Source organism: Athene cunicularia (genome assembly GCF_003259725.1).
Source record: "Athene cunicularia isolate RWA chromosome 3 unlocalized genomic scaffold, athCun1 chr3_part1, whole genome shotgun sequence".
Taxonomy (NCBI): Eukaryota; Metazoa; Chordata; class Aves; order Strigiformes; family Strigidae; genus Athene; species Athene cunicularia.
In genome coordinates this window covers 51,562,412-51,586,031 of record NW_020799097.1, presented here as the reverse complement: position 1 = coordinate 51,586,031, position 23,620 = coordinate 51,562,412, and the positions used below count along the sequence as shown (strand labels likewise).

General features: G+C 38.5%; 1 protein-coding gene across 1 annotated transcript in view; it reads left to right on the top strand.

Annotated features, from left to right (window-relative positions):
- Positions 1-23,620, top strand: part of LAMA4 (laminin subunit alpha 4) — a 105,582-nt gene that overhangs the window by 44,854 nt on the left and 37,108 nt on the right. Inside the window, exons 6-17 of the mRNA XM_026844996.1 lie at positions 3,172-3,267; positions 4,576-4,727; positions 4,870-4,980; positions 8,371-8,482; positions 11,695-11,862; positions 12,593-12,786; positions 14,675-14,791; positions 16,760-16,908; positions 18,970-19,111; positions 20,177-20,273; positions 21,042-21,158; positions 22,111-22,296. Coding sequence (XP_026700797.1) covers positions 3,172-3,267; positions 4,576-4,727; positions 4,870-4,980; positions 8,371-8,482; positions 11,695-11,862; positions 12,593-12,786; positions 14,675-14,791; positions 16,760-16,908; positions 18,970-19,111; positions 20,177-20,273; positions 21,042-21,158; positions 22,111-22,296 — 1,641 coding nt within the window. The remainder of the gene's footprint in view (positions 1-3,171; positions 3,268-4,575; positions 4,728-4,869; positions 4,981-8,370; positions 8,483-11,694; positions 11,863-12,592; positions 12,787-14,674; positions 14,792-16,759; positions 16,909-18,969; positions 19,112-20,176; positions 20,274-21,041; positions 21,159-22,110; positions 22,297-23,620) is intronic.

The following is a 23,620-nucleotide window of genomic DNA, read 5'->3' as shown; positions in this document are numbered from 1 at the left end:
TGAGTAATAGCCAGTGCTAAAGGCAAAATGCAAGTTCACAGAGCAAGAACCTTGGGGGTCCCTCTTAATTTCTTTGCCAGGGTCCTTTCCTCAAGGACCAGAACACAAATGGGGGAAATGGATCCCTCCTAGCTCACAGCCTGACTTGAAGGTAAGATACAGCCAAAGCATGCACTCAACCTCGACCTCTGAAGTGCTCAGATCTCAAGGTACAGAGCAACAGGCTTCAGGGCCTTAGCAATGTCTTGATCAAACGTTCATTCTTCTTGCAACTCACTGTTCACTTGGACTTTTCTTTTTACTAGGTTACTATAAAGTGATAATGTGTGGTTTGGGACCAGGAGGTTGTGAGGATGCTCTGTTCTCAAGTGCCCTAAAAGTTGAGTCCAGGGTGTAATTCACATCTCTAAGTCACATGCTTAAATTCCATTTAGGCTGAACAGGGAGAAGTGGTGCTCACACACCATAATCCTGAAGTCCAATCCCAGGTATTCAAACCAGTCAAAAAGATAATGGCTGTAGGGAACAGCATGTCCCAAAACACACCTCCTGCCTGGGTTTAAGCACCCAAGACATGCCTGAAATCCAACATCTCTGTGATTTTGAGGTTGCAAAAGCAAACCTTTTTTATGCACTTCACTGCCTAATTCAGTTCACCAGAGATGATTTAACTGCAGTTCTCCCATAAGGAATGACAGGATCTCATTTGTGGCTCCTGAATGCCATGAGGCAGGAGAAACGCACCCAGCACTTCAGCTCAGCAAACCGCAGTAATTGTGCTCTGGCCCTGTGCAAAAGTAGAGCTTCAAACAGCTAAGAGTAGCTTTGCCAGAAGTTTGAGGATTACAGGACATTCCAAGTGTCTAAGAAGATTATGCAAGACATAATTTTGAAAGGTTTCTCTGAACACAGAATTTCTAAACTGAAGTTAAGTCAAACTTTCATCACCTCGGTATAGTTTTGCTTTACACCCTTACAGAGTTGCACGAATTGGAGGCGGAATACCTCACTATTATTTACATTGCTGAGGTACAGCTTAAATGGGATTTCATGGTGCACAGGACTTCTCTATACAGGTTTTTCACACAGACTATAAATCAGCTTGGTAATTCTCCTCGTTAGGATTTTCTTGTAATATTTGATCTTTGCTAACAATAAAAAGTGCTTGGGCACTTGAATATGTTGTGAGAAGTACAGCTTTTCTCTATTTAGGAGTAAATTTAATCTTGTAGTTGACTCTAGCAAATCCTGATTTTGAAGTATTATGTTTCAGAGTTACACATTTCTCTCTTCATCTTCATTTCTGCTGAGCACCACAACATGCTGTACTTGACAGTACTGTGTAGACTGCATGGACCACTCAATACATCCATGACAACCAAATTATTTGGGTTGTTTACAAGGCAAGCTTAATACTTTCTTTGGCATTTTGGAGCAATTAGAAACTCTTATTTAGAAAAATATTGATTCTGAAATAAGATAAATACTTTTTTAAAAATACAAATGTACAGAAAAGAAACTAGTGTACGAAATGAGAGTGTGCGTACATGGTTTCCAGAGCACCTCAATGGGTATATAGAACTAAAAAATGAAAGAGAACTAAATGAGCAAGCAGCTCTACCCAGCTAAGATCATATTTTATTCTTTTGAGCAAAAGACAAAATCTGTGTAGCAGTAGTTTCCAACTTTTTTTACTACACTTTTTAACCACATGTTCTTTAGCCACACTTCAAAGCTCTCCACAAATGTCCATCAGTACCAAAAGTAAATTTAGAAGCTTTCTCCACCAGTAAGCCACAGTAGAATTGAAAGTCTTCATTCCCTGCTAAAAATGTGGTACCTCCTAAACTAGTAGATGAAAAATTGGCAGGACCACTTTTGAAATTAGTTTACTATAAGCGTTTATGTAGAAAATTAAGAGTTCTCCATTTAAATAAGATGACACAATTTTATTTTCTTGATCATCAGTCTCATCCAAATTTTAATCTTGTAAATAATCTTGCCACCCAGGGATAGCCTAGATCCTGCTTTCAACTGAGAATTTTCTTTCACTTCGTAACAAAAGAAGTAACACATTTTTTTAAAATGTAGATTCAAAAACTGGGAGGCACCCAGTTTATACAGATTGTGGTGAGGTCAAAATATCAATTGCCCCACAAAATTTGTAACCATATTCTGTTCTTACATTAGTACAAAAACTGAGTAGTTCTACTAACACTAGTTCGTTTACACAGAATTATTCCAATGTCAGTGCATCATGTTGACTTTGAAGCTGTATTACACATTCTCCCTGATAATTCGTCGAATGCGGAATGTAAATATAAGGGTAATGCATATAGAACAATGAATGGACTGCAATAAAATGGCAGTAAACAATTTCATTATATGAGGTTCTGCTGAAACCATGAATTACAAGAGCAAAACAAATTCCAGATAAGTCATTGCAGTTCTTATGTTCTGCTTGACTTTTTATTATTCTATCAAAATGTTTCAATAATATTTTAATCTTTAATATATTTTAAAAGGCCAATTAAAGCTTGAGAGAGACACTTTAGATTAAAAAGTTTTGCCACATGATCTGCCAATAAAAAGGTAGTTTACATTTTAAAAAATTTAAAACTTCATTTATTATTCATTGTAAGTGGTAGGAGATATTTACTTTTTGATATGCTTAAGCTTGATGATGGAATTGGAGTTCACTACCAGTTCCTGATAGCTGGAAAGCTTATTCAGTGGCAGACTGACACAGCAATGATAAATTCCAGAAGACTGGAGAGATTTGTAACTAATAACTGACTCTATCTGTACTGCTTTTCTTAGCCCATCTCCTAAACATCACCCTCTCTAAACAGTGATGCATAATAGCCCATCTGGGCAACTCTGGCATTGGTGCCTCTGCCTGTGACCAGCTAGAAAGCTTTGAACAAGCCATTTCAGCAGCAGCTTTCTGGTTCTGTTTCCCACCTTCTATTCTACCTGATCCAAATCAACCACAGTGCAAAAACTACCTGTTTCTACATACAGAAGGGAAAATCAGTCAAGAAGACCTTGATTTTGGTTTGACTAGCCATGCACAATCCTATGTACAATCATTTCATTAGTTTTGGGAGGGGGAAGGTGAGTTTTACATGTTGAAGATTCTTCTTTCAAAAACTCTTTTTTTTTCCCCAGAATGTAACTGTGGCAGGAGAATGTGTGACAGCCATACTGGAGAATGCCTCGCAGACAGTCCTGAAGTTTCTACTGGCACAGACTGCCCAACCATCAGTAAGAAGATTATCATGAGAATATAAAAAAATAATTTTACTCTTGCATTTAGATGCTTACAAATACTAACTTAAGAGCTCAGTTCTCCAGTGGGCTCAGCACTTTGACTTTGGTCCCAGGGGGCACTTAAACACGTGAATATGCACAATGGTCTGCTGACTGAGTTTTTAAACATGTTCTCATTTGCTTGACTGAGTACATGCATATGTCCAACTCCGTGATACAGACTGAATGTTTAGGTAAATACTGCAGAGCAGTAGGGAAGTATCACCAAAGCCACTTCTATAGACAAACACAGTGCCTGCAAAATAATATTCTGGCCCAAAAAATGCCATTACAACTTTATCTGTGCATACAATTTCTGGTTTTCTAGTTGTACATCTAATATAAATTGTTGCTCTTGACAGTTTGACATATATCCATCAGTTAGTTGCTCTTCCACTATCATTTTCCATATTCTAATGAGAAGAAGCCTGGGTAGTTTCCACAAGCACTATGTTGTAACTATTGGTAATCACTGATTTTTTTTAATGTTAGTATAATTACCTGTGGTATAATGCAGACTGTGTAGCACACGTAGATTCCTAAACTGACTCCCAAGAAGAGGGATCGTGTGCCTGGAAGTGCAACCAGAAGGAAAACAGCTGGGAGCTGCTGCCATCAAGAATACAGATATAAAATACCAAGCAAAAGTTTCTCTAGGAATCTGTGTTTTACGTTCACCTAAGTCTCTTGCATTTAGTGGTGGCATCAGTGTTACTAAAATCAAGGTGGTATTGCAAGTATTCAGCAGGGACAAGGATACAGTTCTGTGCAAGCATATTCCAAACATGTTATAACTGTTTTTAGAAGTTGCATCTCTAATCAAACAGGCAGCCAAAAGCCCATCTGCTAGACATCTTTATTTCTCATACCACTAAATTTTAAATACAGAGTTTTGGGTTCTGACAAAATGAAGTTGGTTTTTTGACCATCATCTGTTGTTCTTCAGGCCACAAACATGCAGATCCTCTAGGGAATAGCCAGGAAATGCCTCCTCTCTGTCTCCCTACTGACCACAGAGCCTCTGTGGCAGCCTCTCGGAGCAGTCCCATCTGGTGCTGCTTGGCTGGAAGCATTGTGACTGTACTGTGGGACCTTGAAAGTGGGCAGATTAAAGTGAAATAAAAATGGGTAGCTATCAGGATCCATCAATGACAAAGAGAGGGAACACCACGGGGCAAGAGCACTATAATGTGAATTTAAGATATTTGCTGTTAACTGACAGAAACACTAAAGAAAAATGACACACTTTTATTTTCTTCTAAGGCTGTGATAAATGCATTTGGGATTTGACAGATGACATCCGATTAGCAGTTCTGGCTATCGATGAAAGCAAGTCGACTTTACTGAGTATTTCTACAGGTGTTGCAGCTCAAAAGCGCTTGAATGACCTGAACCTCACTACCACCCATCTTCAGGTACAGACATTGATGACATTTTATTTTTTAATGCAATTTTAATCTATGAATTTCCACTCCATTCCTGTGAATTTCAAACCCTGCTCTCACTAGAGAAATAATTTGTTTTGAGTAGCACTGACTTTTTTTCCCACATATACAGGCAGCAATGTCCAAAAAGAAGGACCATGCCATGCTTTGGACTATCGAGGCTGATGATGCTACAGATGAGATGAATGATCTCCTGAGAGAGGCAGCAACCCTTGATGAACAGGTTTGTTTATAGCCCCCTGCCAGAGCTCTGAGGGTTTGTGGTTTGTCATACTCACATGCTGTTGTAAGAGGTTAGTGTAGAATAGTTCCAGTTGGAAGGGATCTATAGCGATCATCTAGTCCAACTGCCTGAGCAATTCAGGGCTGACCAAAAGTTGAAGCATGTTATTAAGGGCATTGTTCTAATGCCTCTTAAGCACTGACAGACATGGGTCATCAACCACCTCTCCTCATTCCAGTGTTTGACCACCTTCTCAAGTAAAGAAACGTTTCCTAACATCTATTCTGAACCTCTAGGTTCACCAAACAAGAGTTGGAACGTCCTGAAAGATAGTTGGGAAAACTTTCTGTTTTCTATTTCTAAACTTTCTACTTTACTTCAGCTCTGAATTAAAAACATAAATGACCTATCAAGTCTTCTTCCCAGGAAAGAAAGGGTGTAGGGCCAAAGTCTGCAGAATGTGGTCAGAGGTTTGTCACCAACAACAAAAAGCCTCCCCTCAGTATCTGAGCTCCCACCTACCCCCCTACACAACCTGTTTGACCTGAGATAGACACACTGTATTTCTGTTTCACATTTTGATTTCTAACTAAGTGAAATAACCAACACTAAACTAATTCAGATTGACTTTGGGAGTATTTGTACTATATCTAATTTACGTGTATGCTCTCATAAAATTGAATTAGTCCCAATTAGACACTTCAAAATATGTTACAAAATGGCCAGTTTAAAAGGTTTTTCACATACCTGCTGAGATGGGAGCCTGATCAGCACTCAAGATATGTTTTAACACAATTGTAATCATAAATGTTGCATCCACATTCAATTGCCAGGCTATAAAATTAAGGCTATCTGCTCCCAGCTCATATACATAACACTTTCACCCTAGAAGAATACTGATATATGTTTAGAGAAGAAATAGGGCTCAAAATTGCTTCTCCTCTATTTTAAAGAGATATGTTTAAACGTCTCTCTGTTGCTAAGAGGCATATATATATATATATATATATATATATTAGTGAAGTACATCACTGTTATTCTCAGAGATAATCACAGCTGTATTAGGACTAGAGTATATTTCATGCTTATTGCAAAACACCAGACCTTATATTCACTTACCAACTCCTTCACAAGACAAATTAAAATTATACCTTAGACTAAAACTCAAATAGAGGTGCAAGCAGGAGAAAAAATATGAAGGAAGAGTGGAAAAGACAGTATAGAGAGGTGGAAGAGAAAATTTGGGTTTGGGTGTTCCTAATCAGCATTTACTTAGTAGAAAGGGCACTGCAGAATTATACAGACTGTGTCTGTGTTCAGAAGAGGTTTGATTAAATAAGCTCACACACACACACACCCTCTGTACCTGTGAAAATCTGGCACAGCTCAGACACCTCAGTGTCCCTCTATGTAGTTGTTAGGCAGGATGATTAAGGCACTAGGTCTTCTAGGAATATTGTTGTCATCTTCAGTACTGCCTGGGGATTTCTTACTCATTCCTCAGCTTGCGTGTCCCTGAGCCAATATAGTTAGCGTTTCCTCTGATCTTTTCTCCCTGGTTATTTATAATGCTTGTTCCACATGAATAATTGTGATTGCTTTAAAGACAGGGAAATAATGACCCTAGATCCTCATAGTGGAAGGAAGACCACAGTAATAACACTGAATATATTGAACTTTTTTCTGTTTCAAGCCATTTTTACAGAAAAGGGGTGCTAGGGTATAGAGTGGGTTTTGCTGAGGTGCACTACATCTTCCATTCAGAGTATTTCATGTGCACATCCCTGTGTCTGAGGGGTTGCTGCAGGTTCTGCTCTAAACCCTAAAGGCAGGATGAATGCACCAACTGTAGGCAAACCTTCCTGCTAAATGAGGAGAGTAAATGTGACCTGTAACTCCCTGAGTCTCCTCGGGATGAGCTTAGAGTAAACTAGCACATAGCTTGATCCTGAATGTTTGGCAGAAAGCTGGGAGAGCCAAGCACCTTTCCTTCCTGAGCTCTTAGCAAATTTCAGGATGAGCCTCTGTACATCAGTGGGAATTTGAGGGTCCATAAGAGCACCCCTCACGCATGCTGCTGCATTTGCTTATGGCAACTCATGCTGATAGCAACTCATGGCAATCAGTAAACCTGTCACAGCAATTCCCCATGTGTTCAATAGTTAAAGAAAAATCTGGCAAGGAAAGAGCATTATGTAAAGGCAAGTGTGTGTAAAAACAGGAAGGGCTTGCTTAAAATAAGCATGAAGTGGCGATGCTGAGCAGCACAGCAAGAAATCCTGATAGCAATAAAGGAATATGAAAGAAAACCATGGTGCTTGCCCTTTAAAGAGTAAAAAGAAAAAAAAAAAAAAAAAGTCAGTAGAAATAAAACATTTGTATAAGCCTTTCTACTTGTTTTATTGGGGTGCCCACCCGTGTAGGTGGTGGCCCTGGGTCTGCCTTCATGTGCCAACTGGTGCCACTGCAAACCCCCAGCCACAGGGCGGGGCGGGGGGCATGTCATGGCTGCTGCTGGCCCCTGCAGCCCTGCCTGCAGGATTCAGCAGGGACACAGTGAGCACCCAGAGGCCAAGCATCTGCTGGCTCATGAGATGTCAGGCTACCCCAAATTTTACGGTGGGAGTTTTGGCTGATGCAGCCCCAGCAGGAACCATTAAGCTTGTGGTTCAGACTTACACATGCGTACACACACACACACAAAGGGTCCAGGAGATGTCAGTGGCACAGCAGTCATAGTTTTTTCTCTTTCCTGGGAAATACCAGTGAAAGTTAAACCTAAAGATTCCCAAAGTCAGTGACCTTCTTGGAAAATGATAATTATGACATGGTAACTCTTAATTTCCTTTACATGTAAGGGAACACAATGCAGAGTACAGTCTCCAATGTGATCTAGTATAGGAGGGTAGTTGTGCTCTTCAATGTATTCTGAATCTTCATGCTTTTTCTTAATTTTAACAAGTTGCAGATCTGGGGACCTCACTTGAGGGAGACACTGATCTAAAAATGGTTGTGAGCTGACACCTTGTTCTTTAGTCTGTATGCTTACTCAGGAAATGCCATACCCAGCAAAATGAGCCAGCCCCGCTGAATGCCTAGGAAACTCAGCAGATGGGAGTTTTACAACTGTACGTAATTTATGGCAATGTGATTGCAGCAAATGATGGATAAATATGGGACAGATTTTAATCTCTCACTCTACAATTCTGAAAATGCCGACAAGACAGACCTTCACTTCAAACACCTCTGTAAATACCACTTTATATGATAAATGGACTTTCACAATGCTCATCAGGAGAAAGCAAAATGTGTGTTTACACTGCTCATCCTCACACATGCATATGGATCTGAAAAGAAATCTAATGTCTATCTCACATGGTTTATTCATAGGGAAATGAAGCATCCAGCAAGGGCCTACTGATACTGAAGGAAACCATGGAGACCAACAACCGTGCTACTCAGCTTGTGCAGCAGCTCAGTAATATGAGGGATGACATTCAAGGTAAATAGATTTCTTTCTGGTTCAGCTCAGTATCAAGCATGTATTAATGAAACCTCCAGCAAAAACAATGTCATAGCACCTGGGCACTCTCGCAAAGCAACCCTCACATAAGACTTCTGCAGCCTACAATACCATGACAAAAAATTGTCTCTCCAAAGACAATTGACACCACGGGCTGACCTGGTCTGACACCTAGAACAAGAGTTACTCTTTCTTTTTTCTCTATTTGATAGAGCAAAATAATAGTAAATAGGTTTACATTAAACACTTGTTTCAATAGCTGCTCAAGGTATTTCTGTACGCCTGTGGTAAAAGTGTTAGTATCAGATTGGGGCTGGATGGAGACACACACACAAGCACAAGATGTGCTCTGGGTCCCACTTGTCAGCAGATTTATGCAAGTGCACTTATCCACCCTGCTGATAAATAATGGAGGCCATATGAATAGCTAGACAGGTTTTTTAAAAATGGTGCTTTCCCTATTGAACCCATGGCAGTCAGTTAGGTCTGGCTAACTTTGGTGATAACACAGCGAGTGTTACTTTAAATCCAGTTTTTGCCTTTTAGCAAACTGTTGCCTAACTGTTGTGGTGGTTCATATAACTTCATGAATCTGCTCCTAAAAAGTAAAGGACACTGAATGGTAAATAACTTGGTGAATTTATTGCTTCCCCAAGATCAGTGTGGGAAGTGGTGGTGATCTTCTTTTTAAGCTGCTTATTGCTTCATCTGACTAGAATTTCCAATTGAGTTTGGGCCCAGATACAACTACAGAGCATTACAGGCTAGCTGTTGTCCTCATTCTTTTTTTTTTTTTTCTGAAATACAGACGTAGAATTGGAAAACTGCATTCCCATTGCCTTCCTTTTCCACAAAGAAAGCGCTGCCTCTAGTAAAAGTGAAAGGCAGAACTGTAAACCATATGGCTAGTGCAGACCATCAGAAATGGTTATAGTGATGCTGTTTCACAGTAAGAGGGGTAAACATGATGATGAAGATCTTCCAAAATTAGGAAAATAGTGAAACCAAGAGCTTTTTCATGTTAAAATGTTGGGACAAACTGTCACCTATTGTCTCAGTGTCATCCTCATCTGTCCAGATGATGTGAGGGGATGAAGATAAAACTTATGAAGTCCATCCTTGGGCAATAAAAGCATCTCTAGAACTAGCACAAATTTCAAAACATAAATTCTCTCTCACTGTAAATGTATATATTTTACACCTTCCCCGATGAACTTTTTTTATATTTAGAGCCTGCAAAGCCTCTTTCATCTACAAGAATTTTTACCGTCCCGTATATCAAAGGATAAATGACAACAGTGAACACTTTCCAGAGCACAAATGCACTTAAAAATATTTCCTAGTCAGAGATTATCATCTTTATCTGGAATACCTATGACATATCATTATCATGCTGTTATATAAAACTGAGATTAAACTAATTGCAGCCTTTTCTTTGGTACCTACAGAAAGCAATAAAACCCCAAGTGAATGTACTCAGAAGCATCCCTGTCCCCTATACAACTGCATCATGAAAGCCTCCATCTTGCACACTGATTTTCCCCAGTCTTTGGCAAAGTCAACAGTACACAAAAGCTGTATATGGCACAAGAACAGAAAGGCTGACTGGCAGTTGAGGTTAAGCAGCCCTTTTTCAACAGGAATACTTGATTAACAGACCTGAGTAGTTCTGTCTTAGAGCAATTATAGCAAGCTCTGTGGCAACCTGTGTAAGGAAGAGCGGTTACATATCAACTGTTATCTGTGGTTATCATTATCTCTATGGGTGCTTCAACCATTACTTTATTTCAACAAACATAGTTAAGATATCCCATCACACAAAACAGGCAGGCTGAGACCAGGCTGATAGGTTGTTACATTTGTACTACCTTCTTACACCTGTGATGCTAAATCACCTTTGGCTGTCTGGCCATCCACCACATTTTATTTCTACAATTATTGAGCAAAAGTGTCAGCATGAGCCTCATTGTATGTCACTAACAATCACGGTTGACCTCTGTAGATTGTTCTTTTGTACTGTTAATTGGTTTGGGGCAGGACAAGAACCACAGAAGGCAGATATGTATCTAGTTTGGCACACAAATAACACAATCAGGTTGAGATATCATAGAAGAAGCAACACCCATGGCTGTGAATAAAAAGAGACTGCTTGTTCACCCAGAAAGCGGTTGGAGACAAGTAGGTGAAAATTATTTCTACCATGCTCAAAACTGTTTTTCTACAGGGGCATCACCCCTGTAGAAGACAAGCCACTCTTTACTGAAGGGAAAGTATATGAGTGCACACACATGCATATACCAGCATGAGAAGGAAAAAAGAAATCCATGGAGCTGCTGATCATGACTGGTTACTGCTCAGTACGAGCCTTTAAAGCTTCACTAATAAGCTCAGGAGCCAGCAAGAAACTGCCAAACAAACAGTCGTGCCACAATTACACATCTATTTTCTATAAAAATCTTACAGATGCGTAATGCTAGCTTTGCCAGTTCCGGTTATCCACAAAAGCAGTGATGAACCCAAGTCACAGCTACTCACATAATAGGGCATAAAAGAGGAGGTGACTGGTATATGAGGCCAGGGAATGAAAAGTGGGTAAACTTTGTAATGCCTACACTGGTGATGGGTAAACTCTATTTGAGCTGCAGGGATCAAACAGGGTTTTTTGAACTGAGACCAAAACCTTCAAATAATATCTATCTCCAAACCAGCTAGGCAGTATCAGGGCAGATTCCATATGTTACCTCTTCAGGGTGCCTCAAACTTCTTCAGATGGAAAAAGAGGTTACTTCAGTCTCTTTGCCATTGTTGTTATTTAATAAACATAATATTTTTGCAGCAGCCCTTAAAAACCATGACCCTGGACAAAAGCCCCATCCTGCTATGTGTCATAGAACTCAGAATAAAATGATGATCCCAGCCTGTAAGAACTGCCAAGCCAAATGATGCATGCAACCCATGCTTGCTTAATCTCATCTTCTTCAGATGAGACCTCCACATATGCCACACATGTGTGATTTATTTACAGGTTTGATTTTAAGACTGAATTAAACATAATAATTACCTACTATAGAGTTGGAAGATAATTAAAACTTCCTTTTGCCATCAGCATGATCTGGATTCACAGAAGTATTCCACAGTATTTACTTCGCTGTAGTCATGCTGGATTGACCATCTGTTCCTTCTTCCCACAGAAATCAGCACCAAGATGAAATACTATGCAATTCAACAGGAGCTGAGCCCTGAGGAAATTGCCCAGAAGCTGAATGCAGCTGAGGAGATGCTGAAGGAGATCAAACGCCGTAAACCTTTCATTAATCAGAGGCAACTTGCAGATGAGGAGGAAAACGCAGCTGAGGAGTGTGAGTTTTAAGTCTGTTTTCCATTCACCCACATGTTGATGCGCAGCTGGCACAGGCCAGGCAGCTCTGGATATACTGCTGAGCCCCTGGGGAGGACCAGCAGGAGCTTGGCAAGCATCAACTTGTGTGCTGAAGATGCTGCTGCTGCTTCCTAATGCCTGCCCTAAGTCTCTGCCAGTGCTTCCTGCCCCAGTGGTGGAATGGGCAGAAAAATATGTGTGTGTCTGTGTGTGCCTGTGCACTGCAGCACCTCAGCGACAGCTGCTTAGGAAGGTTCATGCCAGGGCTGGAATTGCTTGTGTGAATGTCTTCCTTCCCCTGCCGTGAGCTCTGCCATGGGACGGTGAGAAAAACTGCTGGTATGGGAAAGAGTGGCAGCCTAATTCTCACAGCTTGGTGAACATGAGTCAGGCAGTCAGGCATAAGGACTGTCTTCTCCAGAATAGCCTGGTTAGCTGTGACAATGAAAAACAAAGAGCAAGGAAAAAAAAACTGATTTATTTTAGGAGAAGCTACTTGAGAGGGGGAATTAATGCAATTAAAATGAGATACTAAAATGAGAGGCATCTTTCCTTTTCAAAAGAGGAGAGAAAATTAAGATCTAGCTATATGATCTCTCAGGTGGGCTTTTACTGTCCCCTGAGTAACAGCAATAGAAATTGTTGCATAGGTAAGTTTTGTCAGAAACCTAAGCTTTGGGTTAATCATTAGTCTCTGATTTTTCTCCCAGTGCTACAGCAAGTTGAAGAGCTTCATGAGAGGTACAATGACACCAGATCTCTAGTATCTGATGTGCTGGAGCAGCTCAGCGAACAGGATGTGAAGCTGTTAGACCTGGAGGAGGCATTAGACCAGGCGCTTGACTATGTTATACAAACAGAGGATATAAATAAGGAAAACACAGCCAGTCTTCAAAGGCGTGAGGTACTATGCAGTACATTTTATCATAACTGTTGTCTGTGAATGCTCAATCTCTGGTGGTGCTTAAAATAGTAGATTGCAAACAATTTAGATTCAGGAATCACCACACCAAAAAATAATTTCTTGGACCACTCAGCAGGATGAGTTTGACTCTCCAATTCTAAGAAATAAGTTGTGGAAGTGCAAGGTACTATTATTCATTCATGTCATGAAAATAAATCAACTTTTGGCAACTCTCAGCAAGCCAAGGAAGAGATGGATACTAATGCCTAAACTAGGAAGATGTATTACAACAAACTCAAGAAGCTTAAAATGTCATGTAACATAGCTACTATAAATATTGTGGTGGGTTTGTTTCACTTATGTACTGATTTATGAAAGGACTGGAAGAACTTTGTGCTCACAAATGTAATTATATTCTATTAAAACAATTATTTATACAGACTCTGAACTGCATTCATGTCCTGGGCTGAGTGCATTCATAACTGTCTTGTCCAAACTTTCTCTCTGTCCCCTTTAAACAAAATGCATCCCCATATTTTCAGGAAAAACAGATGACTGTCCGTTCATCTTCATGCACAAATCCATTCTCTAACTGCTCCACAACAGATACCTTGAAAATGGGTTTCCTACTTGCCAGGTGAACAGCCTAGCTATAAGGCTACAGCAGTTTTCCCTCATGCTCCTTTGAAATGAACAGTTATGGTATTTTGAGCAAAGTAATCACTCCAGAGGAGACCTGTCCCCTGCATCACGGAAGGGGGGCATGTTTGTCTGTAAGTGGTGGTATTAGGTTCAAATCCCATCTGGCTGATAAGGAAATTGAATTTTCAGATCTCTTATCCCAGAAAAGTACCCAGTCCATCAGTCATACAAAAAGACTGCGTTTTTTCCTCTCAGCAGTTTTATGACTCTCTCTATTTTCTTTAGTTTCCTTTAAGGGATGCAAAACCAGAATGTCCCACCTAAAACTTTCATTTCTTTTTTCAGCAAGGAAGAAAATTACAGAGAGAACAATTTGGGACCCTTTGAAGCGAGCTGTTTTCATTTCAATGGCTGAAATTTTTTGGATTTTGAAGGAGAGGGGTTTAGGGAGCAGTTTTATGATTTGAAGAATGATCTTGCAAATTCAGGCCAACCTTTGGGTTTCATAGCATCAGTGGCTGAGTTTTGAGCTCTTGAAATTTGCAGCACTAGAAGTTCATGCTGATGTGGAAGATCTAATAATTCAATAGAGAAATCAAGCATGCTGTTCTCGTGAATTCTTCAACAAGCAGCTTGGGATCCTTGTGTACAAAGCCTCTTCTGTTGTTCCATTGTTTAGTAATTACAGTGCCAAGCTGCAGCTCCTCTCACATTTATGAAGGAAAGCCTGAAGTGTGTACTTGCAATTGTTCACTGTTTTTAACCAGTTGGATCTTCATTATTCCTCACAATGAAGGCAGATGCTGTACAAAAAAAAAGATTGTTCACATTAGCTTTACTATTGACAAGGAAAAGAGATCTCTGTAATGTAGATTTAAAAACCCTCCAGAAAAAAATATAGTCTCCAGACCACTGTGAAAAAGCCTTGTTTAATTTGTCTCTGCTGGCAGTGCCTTGAATGATGCTTCATTCCAACAATTGCTCATGCTGTAATATAAAATGCAATTAATCAATTAAAAAAATACAACATTTCTTTCACAAAGACAATAGAATGCAAAAGTCACATTGTAATATGCTACTATTGGAGATGTCTGGGAAAAACTTAGACTTCACATTTGACTAAAATCTATTTAGTACAATATCTCACCTTATGTATTAACTTTAATAAATTTGAGAAAAATGGTAACACTGTATTTTAGCAATGCATGGATGGGTTTGGATGTGATTTTTATTTTATTTTTTGTAGAAACAACATGAGAAAATAAAAGAGCAAATAGATGAAGTTAATGGCATTCTGCTAAGTGCCACAACTATTTTGACAGGACCACAAAAGGTCAACTCTGAATTAAGTGAGGTAATAAAGGTAGGTGTTTCAGTGACTTGTTTAAATGATATGTCCTGATTTTTTTAACTTTTAAGTCATGTATTTAGATGACTAAACAAAAGCCTCTCCTTTTCTATACTGCTTCAATGAAATACTGATGAATATTCAAAAAAAAAAAAAAAAGTATAAATCTTCCTGGATTAAAAACTCTGTAATTACACTTTACTGCCTTGGAAAAATAATTATATTATAAGGACACCTTGCTGTAGGCAGAGCTGAATGAAGGATTTTGTTGTAGAGTTCTCAATCATTTCATTACAAGCAGCTGCCAAAAGATTCTCTGGTAAAAGACTGCTCTATACGTTAAATTCCTTTTTTTGTGCCTGCAATTGAGCAGAGGAGAGCAGATATCAGTGTTAAAACTGGCCACTGTCAAGAGTGTAAAACATATAAACATATCATCTTATAGAAATCCTCTTCTGGAACTGCAGACTAGTATCCAGTGTTTTGAATGAGACAGGGTAGTGGAGGAAATGTTTAGAAATTTTAGGGTTTTGGACTTTCTATAAAAAAAAATTTTGCTAACTAAAATATTTACCAAAGCTGCTTTGTGTGTGTGTGTGTGTGCGTGCTTTATTTAAACATTTTGAGATATTTTAAGACAAATGAAAATCCACCACAAATATTCATTTTGATCATAGTTGCCCACTTCTTTTTTTAACACAGAAGCAAATATCAAAAGTCATTAATTTTTCTTTGAAAAAATAATTTGAGAAAACAGAAAGAATACAGCTTGCTTTACAACCATCCCTGCAAGCAGTATGATTCATTTTTCTCCTGTGTTTTGTGCAAAGCAAATTGCTGAAGTTTATAATGTTGGGTCCCCCACTCCTGTGGGTAAGTTTACACATAAGGCATATTGACGTTGCATGGACGGAAGTAGTATGTGAACATCATACCTCTTCCATCCTCATCAGCAATAAGTATATTCACGCTTCACTCATTCATCTTTTTTCTCTCCCTCTGTTTCATCCTTTTTGCATGTATTTTGAAGCCACATGTATAATCTCCAACCATATCAGCAAGCTTGTGTAATGGAGAGAAGGTGCATGCAGGCCCATTTGGTCTTTCCCCACAAGTATTTCATATAAGGAAGAAGTATGGGTAAGGCAAAGGGATACTACTTCTCCTTGCCTATACATACTAAGGTGGTATTTAGGCAGACTGATTTACAGGATGTCTTAGTGCAAGGAGACAAAAAGGGGCTAGGGCCTGTTTTCCACCATGTGGCACAGCTCACTGCCATACAGCTAAACTCTCTGCACCTCTCCAGCAATTGCCAAATTGTCTCCAGAGCACAGGCACTGCCCCATGCTGTTCCCGGAGGAGGCGGGTTTGCGAGAGTGGCCGGGCACCAGGGTCAAAACAATGCCAGGGCCCATGCAGTAAGAGGATAATGCATACACCCAACCACAACAGCACTATTAGTTTACCGGTATAGGTATGATTTAGAAGTCCCAGACCTCATTTCTGGCCTGCAGTCTTCCCAGAGAAGAGGTAAAAAATCGAAATAATAAATGATGGGTTCCACCTCCCAATTTAAGAAGAACCACAGTGAGGGGGTTTTTTGCAAATATCTGGTTTAATTGCTTCACCTATTAGCCCTTCACTCTGAAAGACTTGTCATTAGCACCACTCTGGAGCAAACATAAAAGATAGTAAGACATTTCTCAACTGTCTTTTGTATTTTACCCATATCTCTCAAATATCTTTTTAAGGAATTTCTGGAATTTTCGTTATTTTTATCTTTCTGAATTTGTCTTGCCATACTGACATTGATGGGACAGATTGTTTTAGGTCTTTCCTCTTTTTAAGCTGTTGAAAATATAACATAAATAGAAAACAACAACATTATATTAAGGGTAAAATAAAATATAATAACCAAAATACAGAAATTATTTTTTTTTTAATTTTCATCTTCTTCCCTTCCTTTCATATTTTGTTCAGAATGTGTCAGGGTTCTACGCAGAAATAGATGGAGCGAAAAAGGAATTGCAAGAAAAACTAGCCAATCTGTCTCTGTTTGATGATGATTTGGTAGAAAAGGCTATGCATCATGCACACAACCTAAGAAGACTTGCTGATGAGCTGGACCGGTAAAATTTAACTTCAGCAGACTCTGTTCATATAAGCGCTACTGACTGAACAGCTGAATGAACTAAAAGACACAAAGAAACACAGTGACATTAAATAAGCTGTCTGCAGACAGGCACTAAACAAATCACTGTTAAGTCAAGTCATGTAAGGAAGGACTTGTCATGGTCCAGAGGGAAGAGCTAAAGTTCAGCTAAGGAAAATCTATTAATCTTTTCAAAGAATAAACACCTTGCATGACATTCTCCCTTTTCTAATTTGGTGTGTTTTTCTCTTCCCATAGCAAGGAAAGATAGATTACTGAAAAGTAAAATAATACAGGAAGATTAAATGGCATTTGCAGAAGCAGCTCATGTCAGTAAATTCATTCACATTAAAAAAATGCTTAGCATTATGGGCCACAAAATGGGATTCGTGTTTATTCTTGTTCAAGAACTGATTTATAGATGGACCAGTTCTGATACTCGGTAGGTTGTGTCCCAGTGAAATTGGCCTACTCTAACACCTAAAACATACTGTAAATCTTCCTATTTTGATGGAAGACACTAAATGCATCAACTTGCCCCTAATTTAATAAAAAGTCACTTCACAGATCTGAAATATTACTTTATTTGCAATTGGGACTATCCACAGAAAAAAAACACTGCTACAAATGAATTCTTAAATAAAATATTTCAACAGATTCTACCTTAAATAACATCATTGACATATGCTTTTGGAAGATAAACTCAAAACTACTTTTCAAGTATATTATCTAAATACCAGTTGTTTCTTAATATTAGTATACCCTAGATAGGAGATTAAAATAGAGAAAGAAATAACAGATGGTTTTCTTTTATACAATTGTATAAAGCTGACATCTGAAACTCTGTTCTATAATGCCACACAAACTACAGACAGCCTAAAAACCAAACAATATGTTTTGAGTCTGAGATCAGCTAACTGGGGGCAGCAGAATCACTTGAAAGAAAATACCACATATGGCTAGCCTTCATGCCTTACCAAAATAATTTTCAAATGACTACCAAGTACAATACATTAGGAGTTTAACAAAAAGCAAACAGAAGTAATTACAAAATATCCAGATGGAAATGTGCTAACCGTTTTGTTTGTTGAGAAGACTGTCCTGCAGTCAAACTTTAATCCTGTCAAACATTTTGCCTGTCTTCAAATCATTTGGGGTTTATGGGTTTGCTTTATAGGCCTGTTAGGCTTTTATTTGGTAGAGTTTATTCTTTTGTCTTAGGGCAATATAGCAGGAAATTCTTGCAACAACACTCAACTTGGAAACTTAATATTCGCACAGTGTGCAAACACTTTGAAGTGAATACATGCATATGAGTGTATATATATATATATATATTTACAGTCTATATCTAACATATACTCTGAAATCTGTTTATCAAAAAATACTAAAAAATAATATTTATTCAAAGTTGCTAACAGCTGAAGGTTGAGCCCTGAATCAACTGCTGTTTGGAATCTCCCCTGAAGACCCAGTTATCACCTAATATGCAAATCAAGCTCAACCATGCCAGCAAAACCATCTTGTGGTTTCTAAATCTAACTTTCTGCAAAATTTCGTGACCCTGGGCAGTTCTTCATCTGATTCTCCTCCTTCTCCCACATGCTTTTGGAAAACATAAACAGCCCAGTGATACAGCTGTCCTGATCACTGGCACACACAGATCTTTCCATTCAAGGGCAGGAGTTATCCCTAAAGAAGGATAACCGACAGATCTGTTATTCTGTTGATTTATGGAATATCTAATCTAGATTAAAAAAGAATAAAAACTCAGTAGTCACTTGTTGCTGCTTACATAAATGCTAAGGGCAAAATTCCCAGAGTTAAACCACTGGGAAAGACCATCTATCCACATAGTTTTCATCTGTTTCAGCTTGACATAAATGGCCATATACAATGAAGAAAACACTACTTAGGCCAGATACATTTATGTATGTGATTATGTCATCAAAAATCACAGAATGTTAACAAAATTAATCGGTTTGAAACTACTTGGATTCAGTTTGGTTTCTTCCTGCTTTTACTCTCTTTTTGACAGGAATTTGTATGGTGTTGATACAAATGGTTTGGTACAAAGGGCAATAAATGCTTCAAATGTGTATGAAAACATTGCCAGTTATATTGAAGAAGCTAATAAAGCTGCATTGATGGCACTGAACACAACAAACCGAGTCAATGATGTAAGTAATTTTCATATTATCAGCTTTTAGTTTGCAAAGCTGCAGGCACTTCAGACACCTAAGTATAAAGAAAAAACAAGATTTAGCTTAACTGTCAGCATTGAACTTCTCACTGAACATTTTGTTTCAACTACTATTTCCTGAATTAAATCCTAGGTGGTTAATTATTTGGCCAGCCTAAAGTCTCCTGTTATTCAAAAAGACACAACAGGTTCTTCTCTCCCTAAGTATAGGGTGATGCTGCTCTGTGTTGTCACTCAAACTGAGGCATTTCTGTGAAACTCCAGACAACTCCCTGGCCCTATAGGAACCTAAGTTGACATTTAGTTCTTGAGTCCTCCTACTCCACAGAGCACCATGTGACGGGAAAGGTGGTCAAGACATCTAACAGAACCGTTACTGTTTCTCATAGAAAGTCAAGTTAAAATGGGGCAAATAGCCCACTCACACACTCAGTGCAGGAACGAGGATGCTAATTTTGTCTCTGGCCTTGCTGCTGTAAAATATTTTATATGGGTTTTTTTACATATATAGTTTCTAACTGATATACATGCTACCTAACAGCAGTTTATTAGTGGGACAGCAAGAGGATTTTGTTAGATTATAGGGACCTGAACCCCAAGGAGATGTGGGATTTCAAGCCCAGCCCTCTGCTTCCAGCATGCTACTGTGAACTTCAAACCATGCAGTGCAAGTGTTCATCATCCATCTGAGCTGACAGTAGAAATGGTCACAGTATCTAACATGTAGCGTGAATATCATGTTGACTATACTGGAATTGATAAGTTAAGTTTACTTCTGTGCTTTCTGCATCTTTGTTATTCAGTGTTGTCTGGAAAAGCATACCTTTCTCTAAACTTTAATTGCAATCTACAGAAAATTTTGCTTTTTAGACTTCCTTTTCCAATCTAACTGCCAATCATAAATGTTAATAAAGCAAATGACACTTCAGTGACTTTGCAGTTGCATTTATATGAAGTAATATGCTGTCCATAATCAAACACGATAAAGAGAAATCATTTGATAAGCATTATTCTGACTTTCTTTTTTGGAACATACTTGTAGGCTGCTGTTGGAATTGATACTCAGATCATTTACCATAAAGGTAAAAGTGAAGAACTTCTCAACCGAGCCATGGAGCTACAACGGGCAGCAGATGATAGTAAATATACATCCTTTCTACTTTTCCAGCCAGTTTATAAGCATGCACATTAAAATAAATTTCAAAATCACATCACTAAGGCAGAACTAGTGTTGTAACAGAATAGTGTATTGATCGAAGTTACCACACAAAGTACTTGAAACGGCCACAGGCACCGTTTGAGTAGTTCATGTTTGTCATACTGCCAGATGCTGAAAGTTTATTTCATTCACAAAAGGACCATTTCAGACACAACCACTGTTTAAATATGTGATCCTGCAAACAGTTATTTACAGGTAAATATACCCAATCAAGTAGCTCAGATGAAATCAGTTCACATCATCTTAAGTATTCAGAAAGCTGGATTTCACCAGTGAAGGATAATAATAAATGTTAAAGAATTTTGGCTTTATTTCACTGAAAAATGAAAGAAAGTTCTAAAATTACAGAAATTACCTCTGTTTTTTCAGAGCATTCTGAGTTCCTTAAAACTTCTCCAGTATACTTGTTGCAGCTATTCTCAGAAGTTCTGGTATCTGACTGAGATACAGGTCTCCAGATTTTCGTAAGACGTGTTGTGGCAAGTAAATAACGGCTAGGAGTACAAAGCTACTTTTTCCTTTAGCTTCTGTGAAGTCAAGAATGCTAGTATGCCCTATACTAAATGAGGTCATAGTATGCTGCCTATGGTGTATTAAATACTAAATAACATACCTCCACAGGATAAGTTTACCTTTTCAAATGCCACTGTGATGCCACTCAACTATACCTCCTATTTTCTCCCTACAGGTAACGATTTAACCATTGCAGACACTAGCCAGCATGTTAATGGCACTCTTGCTAGAATGAACGCTCTGCGAAGCCAACTGATGAGAGCCATCACAAAAATGCAATCAGCAGAACCAGGTTGTAAGAGGAACTTCATCTTTACTATGCTTTATCTCCATAAATTTAAGAGCATATTTTATCTTTGCACATGGCCTATGAAGTTGTTAAGATTTCAGTCCCGGGGAGGCCTAAAGGAATTTGACTGAAACTACAAGACCTAGATAGCAAACATCCAGCTTTAACATCGTAATAATGAAATTATATATTTTGCTTGGAGAATCTACAGGTCCATGGATCTATTGTATTGATAGTCAAAATGTAACTCACATATACATCACATCTGGCACTTAGAGTATTTGAGAGGCAATTACTAATAGTCTTGATTGACAAAACCTCACCTTAGTTTTTCAGAAAAGAGACATCATAGAGCATCCAGCAAGTATATCTGAAGGTATTCAAAGCTGACACGGTCAAGATTTCTTCATTAACTTCAACTAAAAATGGCTGGGTTTTACTGCCAAGACATTATCATATGCAAAATACAACAGGTTTTACAAATACAGTAGTGGCAACTCAAAAAAAAAAACCACAAAAAGCCAGCTATGAAAAAACAAAACCACTTCAGTGTCTTGGGTCTCTCTCCTCGAAAAATAACTTTTGTGGAAAATATTCAACAAATACATGCATTTTCTTTTAAAAACCTGATGAAAAACAATGCATTTTTTCATATCTGTTCCAACTTCCTTGGCTATATAACACACATCAAAATCCAATGACACTGAAAATTTCTAACAATCTAGAATGGAAATGAAAATGTGTTAAATTTTAAGAAGTAATGTAACTGTAGACCAACTACAGGAAGTTTTGAATGTTCCCTATGGAAATAAAGAGAAAACTAACCAAGAAAGTTTGGGTCCCCATTCTGCGGAAGGTAGAATCCCCTGAGCCTCACCACCCTCTAAGTACTGGTTATAGCTCACTTGAATCTTTGAGAGAGTTCATTTCTTCTCATCCCCTATTTATTTTGTAGTGGAGGCCAGAGAGCGTTTGGAGCAAGCTAAAGTGAAGACTGCAGAGGCTGTAAGTGCTACCATGACGGTAACACAGGCTACGACCCCAATGGATGAGAATGTGAAGTTATGGTCTCAAAACCTGCAAGACTTCCAGCACAGTTCAGCAGCATATGACAGTGCTGTGCATTCAGCTGGGGATGCAGGTAGGGTGACCTGAATTTTACCATTCCGTAGCATTAAAAGGTCAGGGAATCTTCACAACATCCTGTTGTATTAATTGTTTACATTGAATATTCATTGCATATAATCTTTTAGCATTTTACCTCCATGAAAACACTTCAAAAATTAGCAGTTGTCTAGAGACTTGACTATACTTTAAAACTTTTGGATACTTGGCCATTTCCAAAAATGACTTAAACACTTAAAGGCTGAAGTCTTATTGGCTTCTAAGTCATTTTTATCAGGGTACCAAGGTCATACTGAATGGTAGACAGCTTTTTAAAATACTCCTTACTATTATGATTGGCGGTTTAGTTTTGTTTTTTTTTTTAACACTGGGAGGCATTTGAAAACAGGGCCCTTTTATCCCCGGTAGTATAGACATGAAGGAGAAATAGTCCCTGACTTGATAAGCTTGTAGTCTAAACAAAGGAGGCAAAGAGGATTAGGGAGGAAATACAGTATTTAAGCAGGGTGATTGCTAGAAAGCTTGTAAACATCACATTAATTCCACTTTTATTATCAGAGATGAGTAGGAAGAGTAGAGTAAAAATGGGAAGATATGTTATGAAAAATTTAAGGTAAAAAAATAAAAAGATAAAATAAAAACCTGAGGCAGGCTACAAAATTGAAATGAAGATGATAAGAAAGAGTGGAAAAAGAGGCAGGGAGAGTGAAGCTGAAATGAAGTGACTGGTGAAAGAAGGAAAAGAACAATTAGAAAAAGAAAGAATCAACCTAGAAGTTTCCTTTCCTATATTCAGATTTTTTAAATGCTGACAAGCACCACTATTTATTGCTCAGTGTATTCCTGGCTCTGCTCAGGAGGCTTACTCATCCCAAGATGTTCATGGCTAGAGAAGCTGGAAATCCAGAACAAGAAAACTCCTGCATATGTTTGATGTTATGTACCATCACCTGCAGCACTGTTCAGTGATGTCTTGCCTCCTCAAAGTGCCTCAGAGAAGGTCCATAACTCCACTGACTCTATTTTCAGAAAGTCTGAATCTCAGATCTACTGCCCCAAATCCCTTCTTCTGTCAGCAGCTTTGCAACTTAGATGTCATTTTACTGCAAATGGTGTTATGAGTACCAAACCCAACATTGCTTCTAGTGCCTCAAAGCCACACTCTTGCCTCTAAACTGGGGAAACCAGAGTCATATAATTGCCAGAATTCAGTAATGAATAAGACCCTCACATTAATATTTTTGGTGAAGTGAGTGCTCCCAATAACTGGTATAAAAGATTCCTTCTGCAAGAAGAAATTCAGTATTATTCAATATCCCAACTTCTGGCTCCAGAACTGG